Source organism: Coffea eugenioides, chromosome 7 (assembly GCF_003713205.1).
Source record: "Coffea eugenioides isolate CCC68of chromosome 7, Ceug_1.0, whole genome shotgun sequence".
Lineage (NCBI taxonomy): Eukaryota > Viridiplantae > Streptophyta > Magnoliopsida > Gentianales > Rubiaceae > Coffea > Coffea eugenioides.
In genome coordinates this window covers 1,991,019-2,008,475 of record NC_040041.1, presented here as the reverse complement: position 1 = coordinate 2,008,475, position 17,457 = coordinate 1,991,019, and the positions used below count along the sequence as shown (strand labels likewise).

The 17,457-nt window shown below is 41.2% G+C and overlaps 3 protein-coding genes across 3 annotated transcripts; 1 reads left to right on the top strand and 2 right to left on the bottom strand.

Moving 5' to 3' along the window:
• Window positions 1–3,146: 3,146 nt before the first annotated feature.
• LOC113778257 (anthocyanidin 3-O-glucosyltransferase 5-like) lies at window positions 3,147–4,961 on the bottom strand. The gene has a single exon (XM_027323593.1). The coding sequence runs from the start codon at window positions 4,847–4,849 to the stop codon at window positions 3,437–3,439; it is 1,413 nt and encodes a 470-aa protein (XP_027179394.1). The 5' UTR covers window positions 4,850–4,961; the 3' UTR covers window positions 3,147–3,436.
• A 1,053-nt stretch (window positions 4,962–6,014) lies between these two features.
• Window positions 6,015–11,897, top strand: LOC113777947. The gene is made up of 5 exons (XM_027323185.1): window positions 6,015–6,071; window positions 6,133–6,260; window positions 9,064–9,377; window positions 9,465–10,111; window positions 11,841–11,897. The coding sequence occupies exons 1-5, from the start codon at window positions 6,015–6,017 to the stop codon at window positions 11,895–11,897; spliced, it is 1,203 nt and encodes a 400-aa protein (XP_027178986.1).
• Window positions 11,494–13,898, bottom strand: LOC113777704 (BES1/BZR1 homolog protein 2-like). Its single transcript, XM_027322874.1, has 2 exons — window positions 13,464–13,898; window positions 11,494–12,699 (listed from the first exon to the last, which is right to left on the bottom strand). Exons 1-2 carry the CDS (start codon window positions 13,695–13,697, stop codon window positions 11,980–11,982), a joined length of 954 nt encoding a protein of 317 aa, XP_027178675.1. The 5' UTR covers window positions 13,698–13,898; the 3' UTR covers window positions 11,494–11,979.
• Window positions 13,899–17,457: the final 3,559 nt, after the last annotated feature.

Here is a 17,457-nt window from a genome sequence, read left to right as displayed (position 1 = left end):
CTTCGAGGAACAATGAGGAAAAGGAATAAGAAAATAGAAACAGGCTCCACACTTGAGAAACCAGGTCCTGAATTTTCTCTTTTTACTCTGGACGTAGATATAGGCCGACAACAATCGAATAGGGTCTCAAAATTCGAAGATACGGAAGTTAGATTAATGTAAAATTCCGATATATGATCATCAAGAGGAAAATTACGATATGTGAGACACCCCTTTAGAATTTACGCATGCACTTAACAATCTTGGGTCACTTTAAGCTTGACGAGAACTTTGTGGATGAATAATTTTCCTGGCAACACAATATTGACCGCCTATCTTAGTTGCCTTCATGTGTGGTGACGATTGAAAACTTTTAAATGGATTGATTGGGATTGCACGACATTGATTCGCTGCCCGTGAAATGGATGCGGCCAGGAGGTGATCATGCACCAGCAATAATGAACAATCACCCACCAGACCACAAAATTTTCCATCCCACTTTAATTTCCTGACTTTTGTCTTATTTCCTGAAGAGCCTCAGACATCCAATTGAATGACTAACTCTCCATTGGTTTGAGCATTATCTGCACTGAATTTTGAACTTTTCATTTTGGCTCTCATTTCCAGGCCGTTCTTCCGCTGCATCAATAGTCTCACCATTTTCTCAATCTCCCCCCTCTCCACCACTTTCTTGGTAGGCAAAACTTCAGCCCGGACAGCGACACCAAGCTCCTCCGCGCTAACGTGCAGGCATTCAGCCTCTGCTCCGCATAAAGTGGCCATGCAATCATGGGTAAGCCAGCCCTTGTGCTCTTTCAGCCTCTGCTCCGCATAAAGTTGCCTTGAAATCATGGGTACGCCAGCCCTTTGTGCTGTCTATAATCGTGTTCCACCCGCAGCAAGACAAGACACCCCCAACTGATAGGTGGCCCAAGATCTCTCCTTGTTGAGTCCACATTGGAACCACGACGCCCAATCTTGTGGGTTTGATTCAAGAATCCTTCAGGCAAGTGTCTAATGTGTCGCTTGAATTGGTCAAACCACCATCTAAAGGTGGCCTAAGAACCCAAATAAATCTTCGTTGGCTCAGCTCCAAACCCAAAGCCAGCTCATTGGTTTGCTGAGCTGAAAGAAACCCCCCAAGAGATAATTATATCACCGAATCAACAGGTTGCCTATCTAACCACTCGACCATTTCACTCTTCAAACAACCATGTTCAACCTGTCTGCCCAGCGGTTCAATGGGGTAGATCTGTACCTTGACAATTGGCCTTACTATAAACAGTGTTTTTAGGCTCGGATTGAACCGGTCAGTAGAACTGAGAATCGGTCAAGCATCTGGTTCAAGTTTGCTCAAATACTCAAAGGTTAAAAACTCAGTCAAACCCAATTAACACCCGAGATTGGCCGGTGAACCCAAAAAAACTTGATTAAACTCGATCTTTTTTTTTCTGCCTAAATTTTTTTAAGAAAAACTTTGACTTAATCTTGATCGAGCCAAAAAACTAAAGAAGGGAAAAGATACAAAAAATTGGATAAGCCCACACGATCACCAGCTCCAAAGCTCCATCTTTTGTTCTTAATAGTTAACCTTAAGCAACCAAATCCCTAATCGCCATAGTCGCTGCTTTTCTATCTTTCATGCTTCAACCGTCAGTCTTCATCACCGTGGCATCGACAGCTCCTTCGAACATCAAGGCTCAAGCAACACGAGTTTGCAAAAGCTCAATCTAGTACTTTTCTTCATTTTTAATATGTTTTTTGATGTTCAATTTCCCAGTCAAGTGCTTGTTTGTCAACTCCTAAGCTTCAAAAAAATGTAATCAAAAGCAGAATACTGAGTAATTTCAGTAATTCTTGGTAGAATACTATAGTTAGAGGGAGAAAAAGTATTAAAATTTCCTGACTTGTATAATTTTTGTTGATTTAACGCCCCCTTGTTGATTTTTGTTGCTTGTATACTTTTGGAGTTGTTCATATATTTGGACATTTGAACAGCTAAGCATCTTCTTCCAATGTATGTTGATTGGCTAGGAAAAGATTGCTTAATTTGGAAACTTGGTATTGATTAGCTTCTTTTAGATCATTGTAATGTACGAATTAGCATTATATATGTGTATTGTGTAGGAAAATGGAGTTGAATAATGGCGTTGGAGCACCGCATCTTCTCTGAATTTATAATTTAAAATGGATAAGATATAACAACTAGCTAAGAAAAATGTATTCCTAACCCAAACAACTTGACTTACAAATCAACTATCTCTTAAAGGCAATACATCATGTTGTCAAAGCACAAATAAGATTATAAGGAGTAAACAATTGTTTAGTCAATTGAATATGGATTTGGATCATTGAATTCTTGGTTATATTTTGTAGATTTGATTTGCAAGAAAAATGAATATGTCGGGTGGATTAGAGAAAAGAATGTAAGTGTGAGGTCTCAGATTTAACCCCTCTCACTTACATTATTATAAAAAATCAATATCAAATATTTAAAATTCATTCTTATATCTCATTTCAAGTTAGTCCTCAGAGTTTTTTCACAAATTCAATTGGAGAAAACACTTATATGTGCCCGTGACTTTGTTATCAATACATAATTTACCGTGCTTATGATTTGTTTGCAAGCTAGACAACAACTCAGGTATATATATAGTTAGTAACTCTATTTACTTAATTGGATGTAAAACAAAAACTAAATACATTATTATTTATTTTCAGCTAAAAGCAAAAACTAGCATGTGTAAAATTATTGCACCAAAATCATCTTAACCCAAAATCAATACTAATTAAATGGCATGTGTCTGTGTGCGTATTAAAACTAATCGTTAGATAAGGTTCTAAAACTTAATAGGACTCTTAACTAGATAATAAAGGCAGCCGTAGTAAATTTCGCTTTCTAGAAATTAGGTCTACCTACATCGATCAAAGGATTAACTAATGAGTCTACTAGATTAACAAATATCTTTAATACTCCTTCCGTCCCACTTTGATAGTCCTGATTCTTTTTTCACACAGTTTAATAAAAAGTAGTTAACTTTATTGGAACAATTAATTTAAGTAGCTATTTTTCTAAAATACCCTCACATTAATTAGAGTACAACCTTATGGGAACTTGAATTGATGGTAAAAAAAGAATCAACTCTCATTAAATGGAGTAGGTTTATAGTAACAACAACTTACATTGAATAAGGGTATTTTAGAAAAATTAAAATACAACTACATTCTTCAATTGAAAAGTGAACTACAATTTGAGACAGACGAAAAAAGAAAATAAGACTATGAAAGTGGGGCGGAGGGATTACATAACATAACAGACAGCGACTAGTCTACACAAATGCATTGGCTTCTGTCAATACAGTGAAAGTTCCAATTCACATATGCTATTAGAGAACAATTATTTGCTTCTCATAGCTCATCACGTGGATGCATGCATCACCGCCTAGAATGACTAATATCAATGATTCTGATTGCGAGAATTTAATCGTATTTCATCAAGGACATTATACATCGAACTAAACGACGACCCTCGATTGCTTAGACCATCATCCGCGCTTGACTTGAGTTGTTTCATCTTTTGTCTCATCTCCTGGCCTTCTTTCTGTTGCATTACCATTCTCACCATTTTCTCAACCTCTGCCCTCTCCACCATTTTCTTGGTTGGCAACACCTCTGGCCGGACCGCCACGCCGAGATCCTCGGTTAACATGGCTGCATTCAGTTTCTGCTCAGCATAAAGTGGCCATGCAATCATTGGTACGCCGGCGCTTATGCTCTCCAAAGTGGAGTTCCATCCGCAGTGAGACAAGAATCCCCCGACGGATGGATGGCCCAGTATTTCCACTTGTTGAGCCCACAGTGGGACTACGAACCCCGCATTTTTGGTTCGGTTTAGAAACCCATCAGGCAAGTAATCTAAGGGATCATCTGATTTGCCCAAACCACCATCTAAGGGTAGTCGAACCACCCAAATAAACCTTTGCTGGCTCAGCTCCAACCCAAAAGCTAGTTCCTTGATCTGGTCAGCTGAAAGAACTCCACCACTCCCAAAAGATACATAGATTACCGAATCAACAGGTTGCTCGTCCAACCACTCCAACACTTTGCTCTTCAAACTAGATGGTTCAACCGGTCTCGTCAATGGACCAATTGGGTAAACCGATACCTTAACTGCTGGCTTCAAGGTTTCGTTTTCTCTCAAGGCTTTGAGCGTTGTAGGCTCCAAATCTTCCCAAGTGTTGACGAGAATACCATCAGACCTTGTAAGCCCAATCCCTAGCTCAATGTAGTCATGGTATTGCTGATCGTTCCGGTCCAACATCGGATCAACCACATCCTCCGGTCGAACCGATTTACAACCCGGGATCCTCAAGGGCTCTTTTTGCTCAACATATTGACCCTCTATTTCCTTATCAAGAACTTGGATGTACATGAAGAGAGTGGTAGACCATGCATTTGTGGGAGCGTATGCGTAAACGGGCAAGTTGAACTCCCGGGCAATGGGTATGGCCGAGGGGCAAAACAGGTCGAGGATGAGGGCATCTGGGCAGCAGTTCATCGAAGCAATACTTGACCTGATGATTGGTAAAGCTTCACGGACGGACATGCATAGCTGTGTGACAGCAGCAGTTGCTGGAGTAATTTTGGCGGAGATATCTACTGGGGGCAAAGCTATAACACGGACAAGTGTTGACAAGGTCAACGTTTTGAGGAATCGGCACTCTTCATCGGAATTGCTTGTTGTGATGACTAGTATGGTGACTCGCACGCCATGGACGGTGGCGAGGCGGTTGCCTAGAACAATGACCGGGATGACATGGCCCATGCCGGGGCTTGAGACAATAGCCACATGGAGCTTTGCGTTATCCATGGATTCTGTGATAACTTACAGTGTATTGCTAAACATCTAATTAATTTAATAAGCTGTGTGTAATTCTGCTTTTCATACTTGTTATATATAAAGACTTCATACAGTGCATATTACCAAATCCTTGTCTTTTATTACCAAGTGTTCATATAGTGCATATTAATTTAATTGCGTTTCGTTGTCATTATGGACATTAAACTAAATCTCGCTAAATAACTTGTGCAATAATAATGCAACTTGCAATTGGTATAACAGAGACAAGAAATTGACGGGGGAGGGGCAATATTGGCAAATGTGGCAATAGCTGAAATTTTATATGAATCCGGTTTTGTCCTTCACTCCATGCTTCGTTTATCCTGCTGTCAACTGTGTTTTTATATTATAAGGTTCTTGTCAAAATTGATACGCGCTATTTAAGATTGTATCCGAACACGAAAATGTTTAACGTAATCTTTTAAATGGCAAAGTAATTTCTTTAATCAGGGGTCTTAATTATGCTGGAATGGACGGATTATTCTGCTGAGAGATTTTTTTTTATTTTTCAAATATATTTCTAGAAACTCTAAGGAGGGTGTGCCAGACAAATCAGCGGTAAGTAGTGCTGTTAATCGTACCGAGCAGCTCGCGAGCCGAGCTCGACCCGGCTCGATAAGAGCTCGGCTCGGCTCGTTAACAGAGAGAAACGAGCCGAGCTCGAGCTCTAATAGGTACTCGTTTAATATATAGGCTCGAAAAATAAGGGCATTTTTGTCATTTTAATGTGTATGGGTTACTCTAGTCAAAGGCATCTCCCGTCCGTCTGTAGCCCTAATTCATGCTTTCCTTCTTTGGTCTTTCATTTTCTCCTCCCACAGCCGTCACCCCGCAGCCTTCATTTTCACGCCACCGTACGCCGCATCCCTCAGCCTCCATTCTCACGCCGCATCCCTCAGCCTCCATTCTCACCACCGCCATTCTCACGTTCCACAGCCCTAATTTTTTATTTCCCCTTTCTGTCATCTATTTTCCCGTTCCACAGCCGCAGCTGCCATTCTCACGCCGCCGCACTCCGCAGCCTCCATTCTCACGCCGCACCCTGCAGACTTCATTCTCACTGCCAGGCGCCATCCCTAATTTTTGATTTCCCCTTTCTGTCATCTCTTTCCCGTTTCACAGCCGCAACCACCATATGGAGCAGCGCTATACGGAGCCACCTGGGATGTCATGTTTATTTGTAGAGAGTCAAGTAAATTAAAGCAGGTGTCCATTTTGCACCAATTGCGGTTTTTTTAATTTTTGAAATGCAGATGGTTGCTGTTGCTGCGTTGTGCGTGCAATATGAAGCTGATTTCCGACCCAACATGAGCATCGTAGTCAAAGCATTGCAACCTCTGTTAAATACCAGGCCTGGAAATGCTGGTGAAACTGGTCAGACGTAGATCTGTGGCCAATTTTTGAGTTGCTAATGCTCCTCAGGCGAAAAATACAGGAGCTTGAGCAAAAGTCTCTCTTTCACTTTCACACTGGACAAGTGTCAAGTGTATATGATATATATACATACATATATATATATATATATATATGCAGCGAGAGAGATTTATTTCCAAGATTTTAAAGTAAATTTTGTACTCGAGAACATCCATCCGTGTTCCTTTCTTCTTCTTATCATTATTATTATGACCATCGTTGTTGTTGTTGCTGTTGCTACTGCTATTTTTGCCCCCTCCAGTCCCTGCTCTGCTCTGCTTACATTTGTTTGTTCATGTTCATAATAATGATAAAATGTAGCAGGATGTTGTACTCAAAATGTGGTTAATGACCCCCTCGACAAAGTGATTTACATAAAGCATATGTGGGTTTACTTTTTTTTTTTTTTGGCTTTTGTTTTAAATAAATAAATAATAATACTACTGCTGCTACTAGTACTAAAATAGATTGGAGTGGTGCCAAGCCAAATTAAGAAGTTGAATGGCGAGCTCGAGTTCGAGCTTCGAGCTCGGCGGCTCGATTTCAAAACTCGAGCTCGAGCCCGAGCTCGAGTTTTCTATCAGCACATCGAGTCGAGTTCGAGCGCCTTGTAGAGCTCGAATTACTAATCGAGCGAGCTCGAGCTAGCTCGATTAGAGGTTCGAGTCGAGCTCGATTGTATACTCGAGCTCGACTCGGCTCGTTTAACAGCTCTAGCGGTAAGCGCCAAAATGCTTAAAACGCTGTCGTATTGCTAAAAGATCTTGGGCCGGACACAATTTTATTTGTAATCTGAACTCTTACACATGGTGCAGAATTGAATGTTAGGCAATAACAACGTAGCCCAGATCAGTGATCTAGTTGGGCCCAAGCGGCTACCACCCGAACGTGGTCTTACTAACAGGCAATCCAAAATGCTTACTCACAATGGAGCCCACTCGACAGGTCACTGGCCCTTCCTGTAAAAGGAAGGCATTGTGAGCCCACTGAGAAGCTCATTGGCTCTTCCTGACGAAGGATGGAGCCCGCTCTAAAATCTAAATTATTGCATTTCCTTTGTTGAATTAACAAGAGGAAGTTAGAAAATGCATATGAGTGATAAATTAAACGGCTCCCAAAATTAACTAAGACGTGCCTGTAATTTATCTTTTACAGATGTTCTCAGAATAACCTAAACGGAGCAATAATCATTTTAGAGTTCAAAATGATTATAATTATCTTTAACAGATGTTGTCAAAATTAACCTAAAGGGAGCAATAATCATTTTAGAGTTTGAAATGATTATAATTATTTGTCAGAAATGTGTACTATGAGCTTTGACAGATTTGGCCAGTCATCAACTTTTGATTAACGTCCTGACGAAAGGAAATTAGTGCTGAGAAATGAGAATTGAGTTTAGATGAGGGAGCTGATGTTGATTCTCATAATTGTTAATGAAACTCCCGTAGATTTTTTTTTTCTCTCTCTCTCTTTTTGATAGAAAAGAACGTTTCATTCAATAAATCTGCACTAATAACAAAAAAAAATACATCAAACAAACATGAGACAAATACATATAGATCTGAAATCCTAGATTTTTTTTTTATTTAATCACATAAAAAGAACAATAATGCTCCTTAAATTTAATAATATTGCACGCCTAATTGAGTCAAGAAAGAATTACGACAGCGCCAATACCAATTCCATCTAAATGAACCACTTAAATTTAAGGAAATTCAATATTTTCATGAGCAATCTTTTTTCAAGAAATTACTTGAAAAGTATAGTAGTGACCTCTTTTATAAACCCTGAACAGGAGTATCTTTACAGCCATTTTGAAGGCTAACAAGCCAACAAAGAATGAAAAAGAGAAAAGAAAATGCATGTACGATTATTAGTCCCGTTAAAAGCGAAAGTCTTCCACTCTTCCCCTGTCCGTATAATTTTTGTTATTGGCTTCAAATACAAATCTAAAAGAGTTTACTTTGACCCGTGACCCACCCTTGTTTACATTCATATTGGTAGAGCGGCAGAGGACAAACACAAGAGTTAAAAAATAAAAATAAAAATTTTTTGCCATTTTGAGCATGCTTCGTTGTATATATTCATTCAACGATAGAAGTACAACTACAGAGAGGAAAGTCCATTGACCCAATGCGCGACCGACGCAACATATTTCTGATGCTGACGATAATTGTACCAAGACAGGCTTTACGTGGAAAGAAAACAAGTTATTATATAGTACTTAGTATAGTTTAATAGATTGCTCAAATTAATCCCCTCCGAATTGTTCTTGGACATTTCTTCAGGTTCCTCCCGCCTTAGTATATTAGTATAGAATAGTGTAGATCTATCGTATCCAGTAAAATAATAATAATAGATTGCTCTTAGGTTCAGTGTTTGAGCTCATGCCTGAAGTCAGACAGACGTATGTTTCTGAATCGGGTTGAATGCACTTAAGCTTTCTCCCTCGGATTTGCGCAGGTAGATTGAATACCCAACTGTATGAACTCCTAAATTCCCAAGTGCATCTGCAGCCAATGACGGAGCCAAGGGGGGGCAGAGGGGGGCCATGGCCCCCCCTAAGTTTTGAGAATTTTAATTCATAATATGTAAATATGTGTGTAAAATAAAATTGGCCCCCCCTAAATTTTTTCAATTTTAGTTTATATTATGAGAGATGATATATATATATATATATATGAATTAGTCATCTTTGAATGGAATGGCCTGCAAGCTTTAATTTGCCATGAATGTCCATATGCCTATTACATTCATTGTTTGGCTCATAGGCTTCAACTTGCTTTAGTTGCAGTTTCTAGAGAAGTAGTTTCTGTTCACCAATTCTTCTCCAATTTAGTTTTCATTATCAACATTGTTACTGCATCTAACAAACGTAATGATGAATTAAAGGAGGCTCAAGCAATTGAAGTTGCTACTAAGATTGCTAATGGTGAACTTGAAACTGGAAGGGAGCTTAATCAAATTGGCACTTTAAAACGAACTGGAGATACTCGTTGGGGTTCTCATTTGGATTCTATTTCTAGTTTACTGAAAATGTTCAATGCTACTTGTGTGGTTTTAAGTAACATTGCAGTAGATGGAGGTTCATACTCTTAACGTAGAGATGCAAATTTTGCTTTGAATCAGTTGTTATCCTTTAAGTTTGTTTTCACTTTGCATCTTATGAAAGACATTATGGAAATTACTCATCTTCTTTATATAGCATTACAACATAAATCTCAAGATATTTTGAATGCAATGCATCTTGTCTCAAGCACAACAAAGCTACTGAAGACTTTTCGAGATTCGGGATGGGATGATTTCTTGGTGAAAGTTAAATTATTTTGTGAGCAACATCAAATTGATATCCCATGTATGAATGCTCAATATATTGCAAGACGTGGTAGATCTCGAAGTCATCATGATGAGATTAGTGTGGGGCATTATTATCGAGTGGATATATTTCTTGCAACAATTGATTATCAATTGCAAGAGTTACATAGCAGGTTTAATGATCATACCGTGGAATTGCTTATTTTGAGCACTGCTTTAGATCCTAGAAATGGATTTATGCTGTTCAAGATTGATGATATTTGTAAACTTGCAGAGAAGTTCTATCCAAATGATTTTATGGAGCAAGAACTAGTACGTCTAAGAATAGAACTTCAACATTTTGAGCTCGACATTCCAAATCATCCTGAATTGCAAGAATTATCTGGTATTAATGAGTTATGTCAAGGCTTGGTGAAGACAAGAAAATCAGTGATATATCATGTTATTGATAGATTGATTCGACTTGTTCTTACTCTTCCTGTATCAACTGCAACTTCAGAGCGGGCATTTTCAATTATGAAAATAATCAAGACAAAGCTCCAAAACAAGATGGAAGATAATTTCTTGAATGATTGTCTAACTGTGTATATAGAAAAGAAGGTTGCTGAAAAATTTAGCAGTGATTCAATCATAGATGAATTTAGTTTTATGAAAGAGCTTAGAGCTCAATTTACTTCTAAGAAAAGATGTTGAAATTTCAAAGTATGCTAACATAACTTTTATCTTTTTTTAATTGAAAATAGTTACATTTATATTACAAGGTTATATATATATATATATATATATATATTGCATAGGTGACATATTGGAGAGCATCTTCTCATAATGTGCAAATTGGATGGTTTGTGATGTTATAAGATATTTAATCAAAGGATATCTTTTTTGTTAATTTTTGTTATAACTCTACGGTATATTTATGAATAGACATGCCTATATAATTAAATTTAATATTTGATAGTTTTAGATGTTATATATTTAAATAGAAGAAAATTATTTTGAACATAATAATTAAGATAATTTTATTAGGAAAAAATTTTGGCCCCCCCAAAAAAAAAATCCTGGCTCCGTCACTGTCTGCAGCTTTTCACTAGATTAAGGAACCCTCCTTGTATGTTGTATCATCGGATATGGAGATTGAGGTAAGTTGAATTGGACGCCAAAGATACTGCAAATTTGTTTTTCTATTTCACTTTTTGTTTTCTAGCTGAAGTTATTAATACGGTTGACACATTGTAACATCACGCGTGAGAATGGTCACATGGGGGGTTACAACTTAAAGAAGAAAGAAAGAAAAAAAAAACACGCACACACACACAGCTGACAGGCACATGGTAAGGGCCCCTATTTAGAGGTATTATTATATTGTTCTAAGATGCTCTCCTTTCAAGTTTGACCCACGAAGCCAACAAATTGCAGAAACTATAACAGTTTAGTATTACTCGCATTTGGATAACAATAATCATATCCCTCTTCATCTATTTATCATCATGTAACAAATGGACTTAACTAGGATCTGTCTCTTTCAGCTCCTCCCTCCTTTTTATCTTTCCTTTCCCTTCTGGTGTGCAAAGTTTCTTCTGTTTCTTCAACCATCAATCTGTTTGCATTCCATTAGTCACAAATATGATCAATTTTCTTACCCGATTAATGCCACAAGTCTCTTGGCACCAAGCTGAAAATGTCTCTGCAGTGATTATTGAGCTGGAATATTTCTAAACCTGATAACCCTAAACCTTGCAGTGATTGTTGGAGGATGTTTCCAATCTCAACTTAGTACCATGTCATCACCTCTTGAAGGCGATCGGACAAACAAGATGACAATATCACGCTCTTCCATGATCAACTTCACTCAAGACTAGGTTGGCAAATGTTAACACACAAAAGCAAGAAACAAATGGCTGTTAAACTTGCCAGCAAGAATACTGATCAATCAACCATTAATCAACTCAATTTCAACGTTTTAGTTATGTCTACAAGAGAAACACATTCTCCAGCCCCAAATTATGTGACAAGTAATTAACTGAATAGATGTCCTCTAATCAGTGACAACCTTAAAGAAAGAATCTAATATAAACAAGAAAGAAAAAATATTACGCCACCCCTTTACTTCCTCTACTCTCCAGTCCTCATTATATGCATCAAGAGTAATGCTTTTTGGTGGTCGACAGTATCTGAAAATACAGCAATGGAGGCTAACAAGTCTGTGACTTCATAGCGGAAGCAAATCTGGCAGCAAGCATCAAAGAGGAGATCAAGAGACCTCCACCAGCAGAAACAGATTACAATGTAGTGATAAGAAATTATGCAGATATGAAGACCCTAGTGAGTCCTTTTGCGTTCATCTTCTATCATCAACTATCTAGACAGGAGGCTTAACCATGGGCCTTTCCACTCCCCAGGGTGAGCTCTAAGTCATCCACCCCAATTTCATGTGCTCTTTCACCTTCCCATGCCTTCACTGTGCAACTCTCAAATGCAAATTCAGAGCCACATCCCCTTTGTGCCCCTGCACCCCAGGGAAACTGTCCACGACCATCGACTACATCCTGATGATTTTGCAGAGTGGCAGGTTTCACAAGGTTGAATGTGGGTGAAGATGGAGCAGCTGGGGCTGTCTGGAAACTCACCCAGCGAGCAGACTCGACTGGGGATATATCAGACTCATCGCATTCTGGAATTGTGGCAGGTGTGAAATGCTGACGTCGTGTAGGACTCGATGGTGCTGAAGCAGCAAAAAGAGAGTGCGGCAATGAAGGCGGTAATTTGATATGAGAAAGAGGCTCCCAATCAGGTTTACGCTTTGAACCTCTAGTTGGGGAAGAAAGAGGAGGGGTTACAGGGGCACTGTTGGATATACGTAGAGGAGGTAGGGAGTTGGGAATGGAAGCTAAATTGTGGAGGAAAGGAAGAATGTAAGATGGGGGGTTTGTATCGCCACGAGAGGGGCTGGGAAACGAGGATGACCCAGGACTGGCATGGTAAGAAGGTGCAGGACTAGGAAAGGAAGAGGATGCTGGGCTTGGTTGGATAGATGAACATGCACTGATACTAGCTGAAGCACCTGTTAACTCAACCAGGGGTGGTTTCCCTCCCTGTGTAAATCAGATCATTGCGAACATTAGCATTTGAATGAGTTGAAATTTTGAATACCATCTGACTAGCCTATAAGGCAATGGGAAAAAAAGTGCTTCAAACCATCTCTTTCAGGAGTGCACTAATCTCTTGATCACACTAATTACCAAAAGAAAAATGTCGAACAATTAAAGGAAAGAAAGAAATCTAAAACAGGACTAATAAAGAGCAAAAACAAAATGCAGATTTGCTTAAGTTCAGGAAAGCAGGAAAAGAAGACCATTTGGACAGAAAACAATTCAACGCAAATGGCAGTTGAAGTTATGAAGTTGAACACTCAGTCATTTATGGGAATCATGAACACCTTACAGCCTACACTAAAATTGAAAAAAATAAAAAGTTATTTGGAACTCAAACCCAGTTTTACAACTACGCAGGTTATCTTATGAAGCTAAAAACCAGTAAATTAAGAACCAACTAGTAGAGAAAAAATTTTGCCCGGTCAACAAGTAATTTCACGGATCAAACCCCCCACTGGGATCCCAGCCAAACAGCAAACAATTATAATCATACTAGCAGGACAAAAATTAACCTTCAAAGATTATCGGAATTTCTCCGCAGTATACATCAAAATCGATACTTGCGATATTCTCATAACCAAGAAAATAACAATATTACATGAACATCCCAGTCTATTGTAGTTGAGGAAAAAGAAGAAAACATAAATACGCATGGATACAGATCTGAAGCCGAGAAATTTGTAAAAATAAATAGTGTCATTTACCTTGCGATAGGTAGTTCCATCGTCTTCAACAATCCAACCAGCCTCAGAACAGAGAGCTTTCAAGACTTCGTTATTATCACAGTGTTTAGGAAGCTTATAGTTGCCCTGAGCTCGTAAGCCAGAAAAAATCTTGGCAGCTATGGCTCTTCTCCTTCTTTCTCTTCTCTTATTATTCTCTCTTTCTTTCCAAGTGGGTAACCTCCCCGATGATGACCCACCGCCGGCAGCTGTCATGTTACGATTTTCTTTCTTGATTCTTCCTCCACCCGTTTGCCTCCTATATATTCTCTAGTAGTAGTATTATTTGAAGAGGAAAACTAGACTAGACGAGAATAGGATTGAGTGTGAAAAGGTGGATGACGAATGAAGGAGTTGAAGAAGCGGTTTGGCTAGAGGGGTAGGGGTGGGGATGGGGGGTTGGCAGATTGCTCACGAGGGGCATCCCTCGTTCCCTCACTTTATTGAAAATGTGGCTGCCTCTGCTACTATGTTTTACCATGACTGCCGTCGTTTTGAACACCTGGCTTTACTGCTGCGTTTGACACGTGCGAGTACTTCCGTTTTCATGAAGTCGTCAAAGTACGTGAATATTCCCTTTATTTTCTTATTTTTCTATTTTCTTTTTGGAATTTCTGAGACACTTAAATCTGTGTTTGATGCTCTAAAATCAGTTGCTTAAAATACTCTCAAGTCAGGGAGTTCCATGGAGAGGTCCCGAATTCAATACCTCCTATTTACACTTAAAAAAATGGTTAACAGTTACTTTCGTGCGCTCTATACTCATTTTCAGGTACTTTTATATTTCTGCTTATTTGATTGAGTTTTTGAAACATTTAAAACATTTTTCAATCATTTTTTTATCTTACATATATCAAATCGCTACAGTACATTTTCTATAAAAACTCCAGAAAATTACAATCCAAACACAACTTTGTATTCTGGACCAACGTTGTTGAGAGAATCGAGTAAAATTACTGATTTGATTTATTATATGCGAGCAAATTATGCATTTGTTACATGTAAAAAAATCACAGTTTATAGCTATACCTTGCAAGTTCACAACAATTTACTGCTAAGTGTAAAGAGTTAAAAATAAGAGCAAGTATCATCTCCTTTATCTTCTTTTATTGTGAATGCTGACAAAGATTTCACGGCTAAGTCCAATGGTGCCAATTAGTAAAGGTGTTAAAGCGAAACATGGATGATGATTTTTCAGGAGCAAATGAGCATTCGTGAGTATGTATGTAAATTCGAGATTATTATTGAACAACTTTCCAAGGTAATCAATATACCTCCCCCAAAGAAAGAGAGGATTGCTCCCAGTTATGTTTTTAGTTTTTTTTTTTTTTGGCTTTTTATATCCTTGCCATATAACAAAGGGTGATTAGGCCTGTTTGGAGTTTCGGTGTGAAGAGGTGATTTTTGGTGGATAAGTAAGCCGACCTGAATCAGTCCTCTCTGAGATGAGGTGAGGTGAATTCGTGTGTCCGAAGTCGACCTCCTTGTCCGAAGTGAATGGCGGGGCTTCTCCCCTGGGATCACTCCGACGATCAAGTTAGTATGAGAACGAGAAATATGCTAGAGTATGAGCAAATGAACAGTGTGTGCTTACTTGTTGGGAGTGTGTCTGGGGTATTTATAGAGGGAGAGTAGAGGACAAAGCGGAGGGCTTATGCTGGTGGGACCCACCCTCTGGTCATTACGGCTCTGTCCCGTGTCAGGAGGTCTGACTCTGACACTGTAGCCGCCTGGACAGGGTGACGAGGAGTCCTTTGCAGTAGTCATTAAGTGCGACAGTGCTTTTCAGATAAAGCACTGATCCCGGATGATGTCAGGTGACTTGCCTCGTCCGCGTGCAGCTGAGGTGGAGGTGCCGAGGTCACCTACACGGTAGACTAGGGATCCGGCCGAGCTTAAGGGATATCCCCGAGGCACGGGTGAGCTCTGATGTCGGACGAGGTGAGGTCACCTCGGACATGCGGGGCGGCCGAGGTGAGCATCCTCAATAAGCCCCCCAAGCCTCGGGAGCTCCGGGCTAGGGAGGTTCCGAGGCTTTCTTGTGCCGAAGTCGTAGAGAGCCGGAGTCCCGAAACTGCCCCGGAAGATGCGGGGACGCGACACGTGGACGTGTCAGTTGACAGGACGTGGTCACTGGTAACCGTCGCGTCGTGAAGTAGTGGGACGTTTCGTGCAGAGGGTGTCAGCTGAAAGGACGGGGTATTAATGAGGAGAGAGGGAGGCACGACGTTTTGAATTCGAACGTGGCCGTCCTTTCGCATTCTTGCCGCCTCTTCGGATTCTCCCCAAACCCTTATAAATAGGGGGGGTCCCCCTCATCGCACTTCTCACACCTTTCATTTTCATCCGAGACCCGCAAAGTTCGCGAGCGTAGCCGAGGTCAATATAGTAGCCGAGATCGGAGTAGTAGCCGAGATCAGATCCGAGGTCATCCACTTCGTCCAGTTCCGTAGGCAATAGTAAGTACCCTTCTTCTTTCTTATTTCGTCTTTCACCCATGGCCAAAACGGCTAAGACCCACAAAGAGACCATAACTCCGAGCCACCTGACCGAGGTGAGGCCGGATCCTGGGGAAGAAGCGACGACATCTAGTTCGGAAGGGTCGACCCCGAGTTCTGAGAAGGGATCAACCGAGGCGGGAGCCAGTGGGGCAGCCTCGGAGTTGGAGTCATCCGAGATGAGCGAGGGTGGTTCCGAGGTGGACTACAACGAGGAGCTCGGCGCCGAGACACCACACGACGAGGACGCCCTGGAGCCTGTCGCTCCCGAGGACCTAGCCAACATCGACTTCGGCAAGATGCCGAAGTTTAGAAGTCGCATCCGAAGAGATAGGGCCGTGAAGGTGATGAACAAGTACCCTTTCCGGTCGGGGTACGAGATCATTCCGGCCGGAGCTGATGACTCAGCCGAAAAGCCCCCCTTGGGCACAGTGGCCATCTATGTCCAACAGTTAGAGGCCGGGCTGAGGATGCCCACGTCAAGGTTCTTCAGGGACTTGCTTCGTCACTTCGGCGTGAGGATTACCCAACTCGCCCCGAACGCGATCCGCATCATTATAGGGTTCGAGATGCTGTGCCGACATCAGGAGGTGGCTCCCTCTGTCGACCTCTTCCGCCGATGTTATACCCTTAAGGCGCACGGGACAGACAAGGGATGGTTTTTTGTCAGCAACCGGAACAATGCCATTCCGAAGTTGGTGGTCGGTTCTCCCAGCTCGATCAAGAATTGGAAACGCGACTTCTTCTTTGTGTCCGAAGTGGACTTCCCTAGAGGTTTCTGGTGGAGGCCAATCAAAGCGAAGGCCGATCCTTCCGCTGGGGATGCCAAGGAGGAGGACTTCCAGAAGCTGATGAGGTCGGGACTTCGGATATACAGTCTGGACTACCCCGAAGCCGTGCTGGTTGACGGGGGAATCAGCCGAGCTTTGCTCCGTCCTGACAGAGCTCCCTTCACTTCCACCAAACTTAAGATTCCTTGTAATTTTCTTTCATAACTTTGCTTTCACTTCGGCTAAGACATATGATAATATTTGTTTTTTGTGCAGTGACTAAACTGTCCGACATCGTCGTATCGGGCTCGTCCGAAGTGGCCAAAAGGCAGAAGAGGAAGAGCTCTGATGAGACGTCGGCACCTCCGCCGAAGAAGAAATCGCAAGGGCAGGCTGCCAAGACCTCGGCGGCCAAGAGCACTCCCACCCCGGTTGGTCAAAGCAGCTCGGCCACCGCTGCTACGGGGTCCACCTCGTCCGTGCCAGAGGGAGTTCCCCTTGGAGTTGTCACAACAGTCACACCTCCTTCTGGCCGAGGCAAGCAGCTGAAGCCTCCAGTCAACCCGGTGTCGGGGACCTCGCTATGGAATCGTTTCCATAGCCCCCCAGTGTTTCGCGGAGACGACAAGACGCACCCCGGCGGGCATTGGTGCCCGGACTGGAAGATTTCTGTCAACGACAGGTGCCAGCATCCTCGGGTCGCCCAAG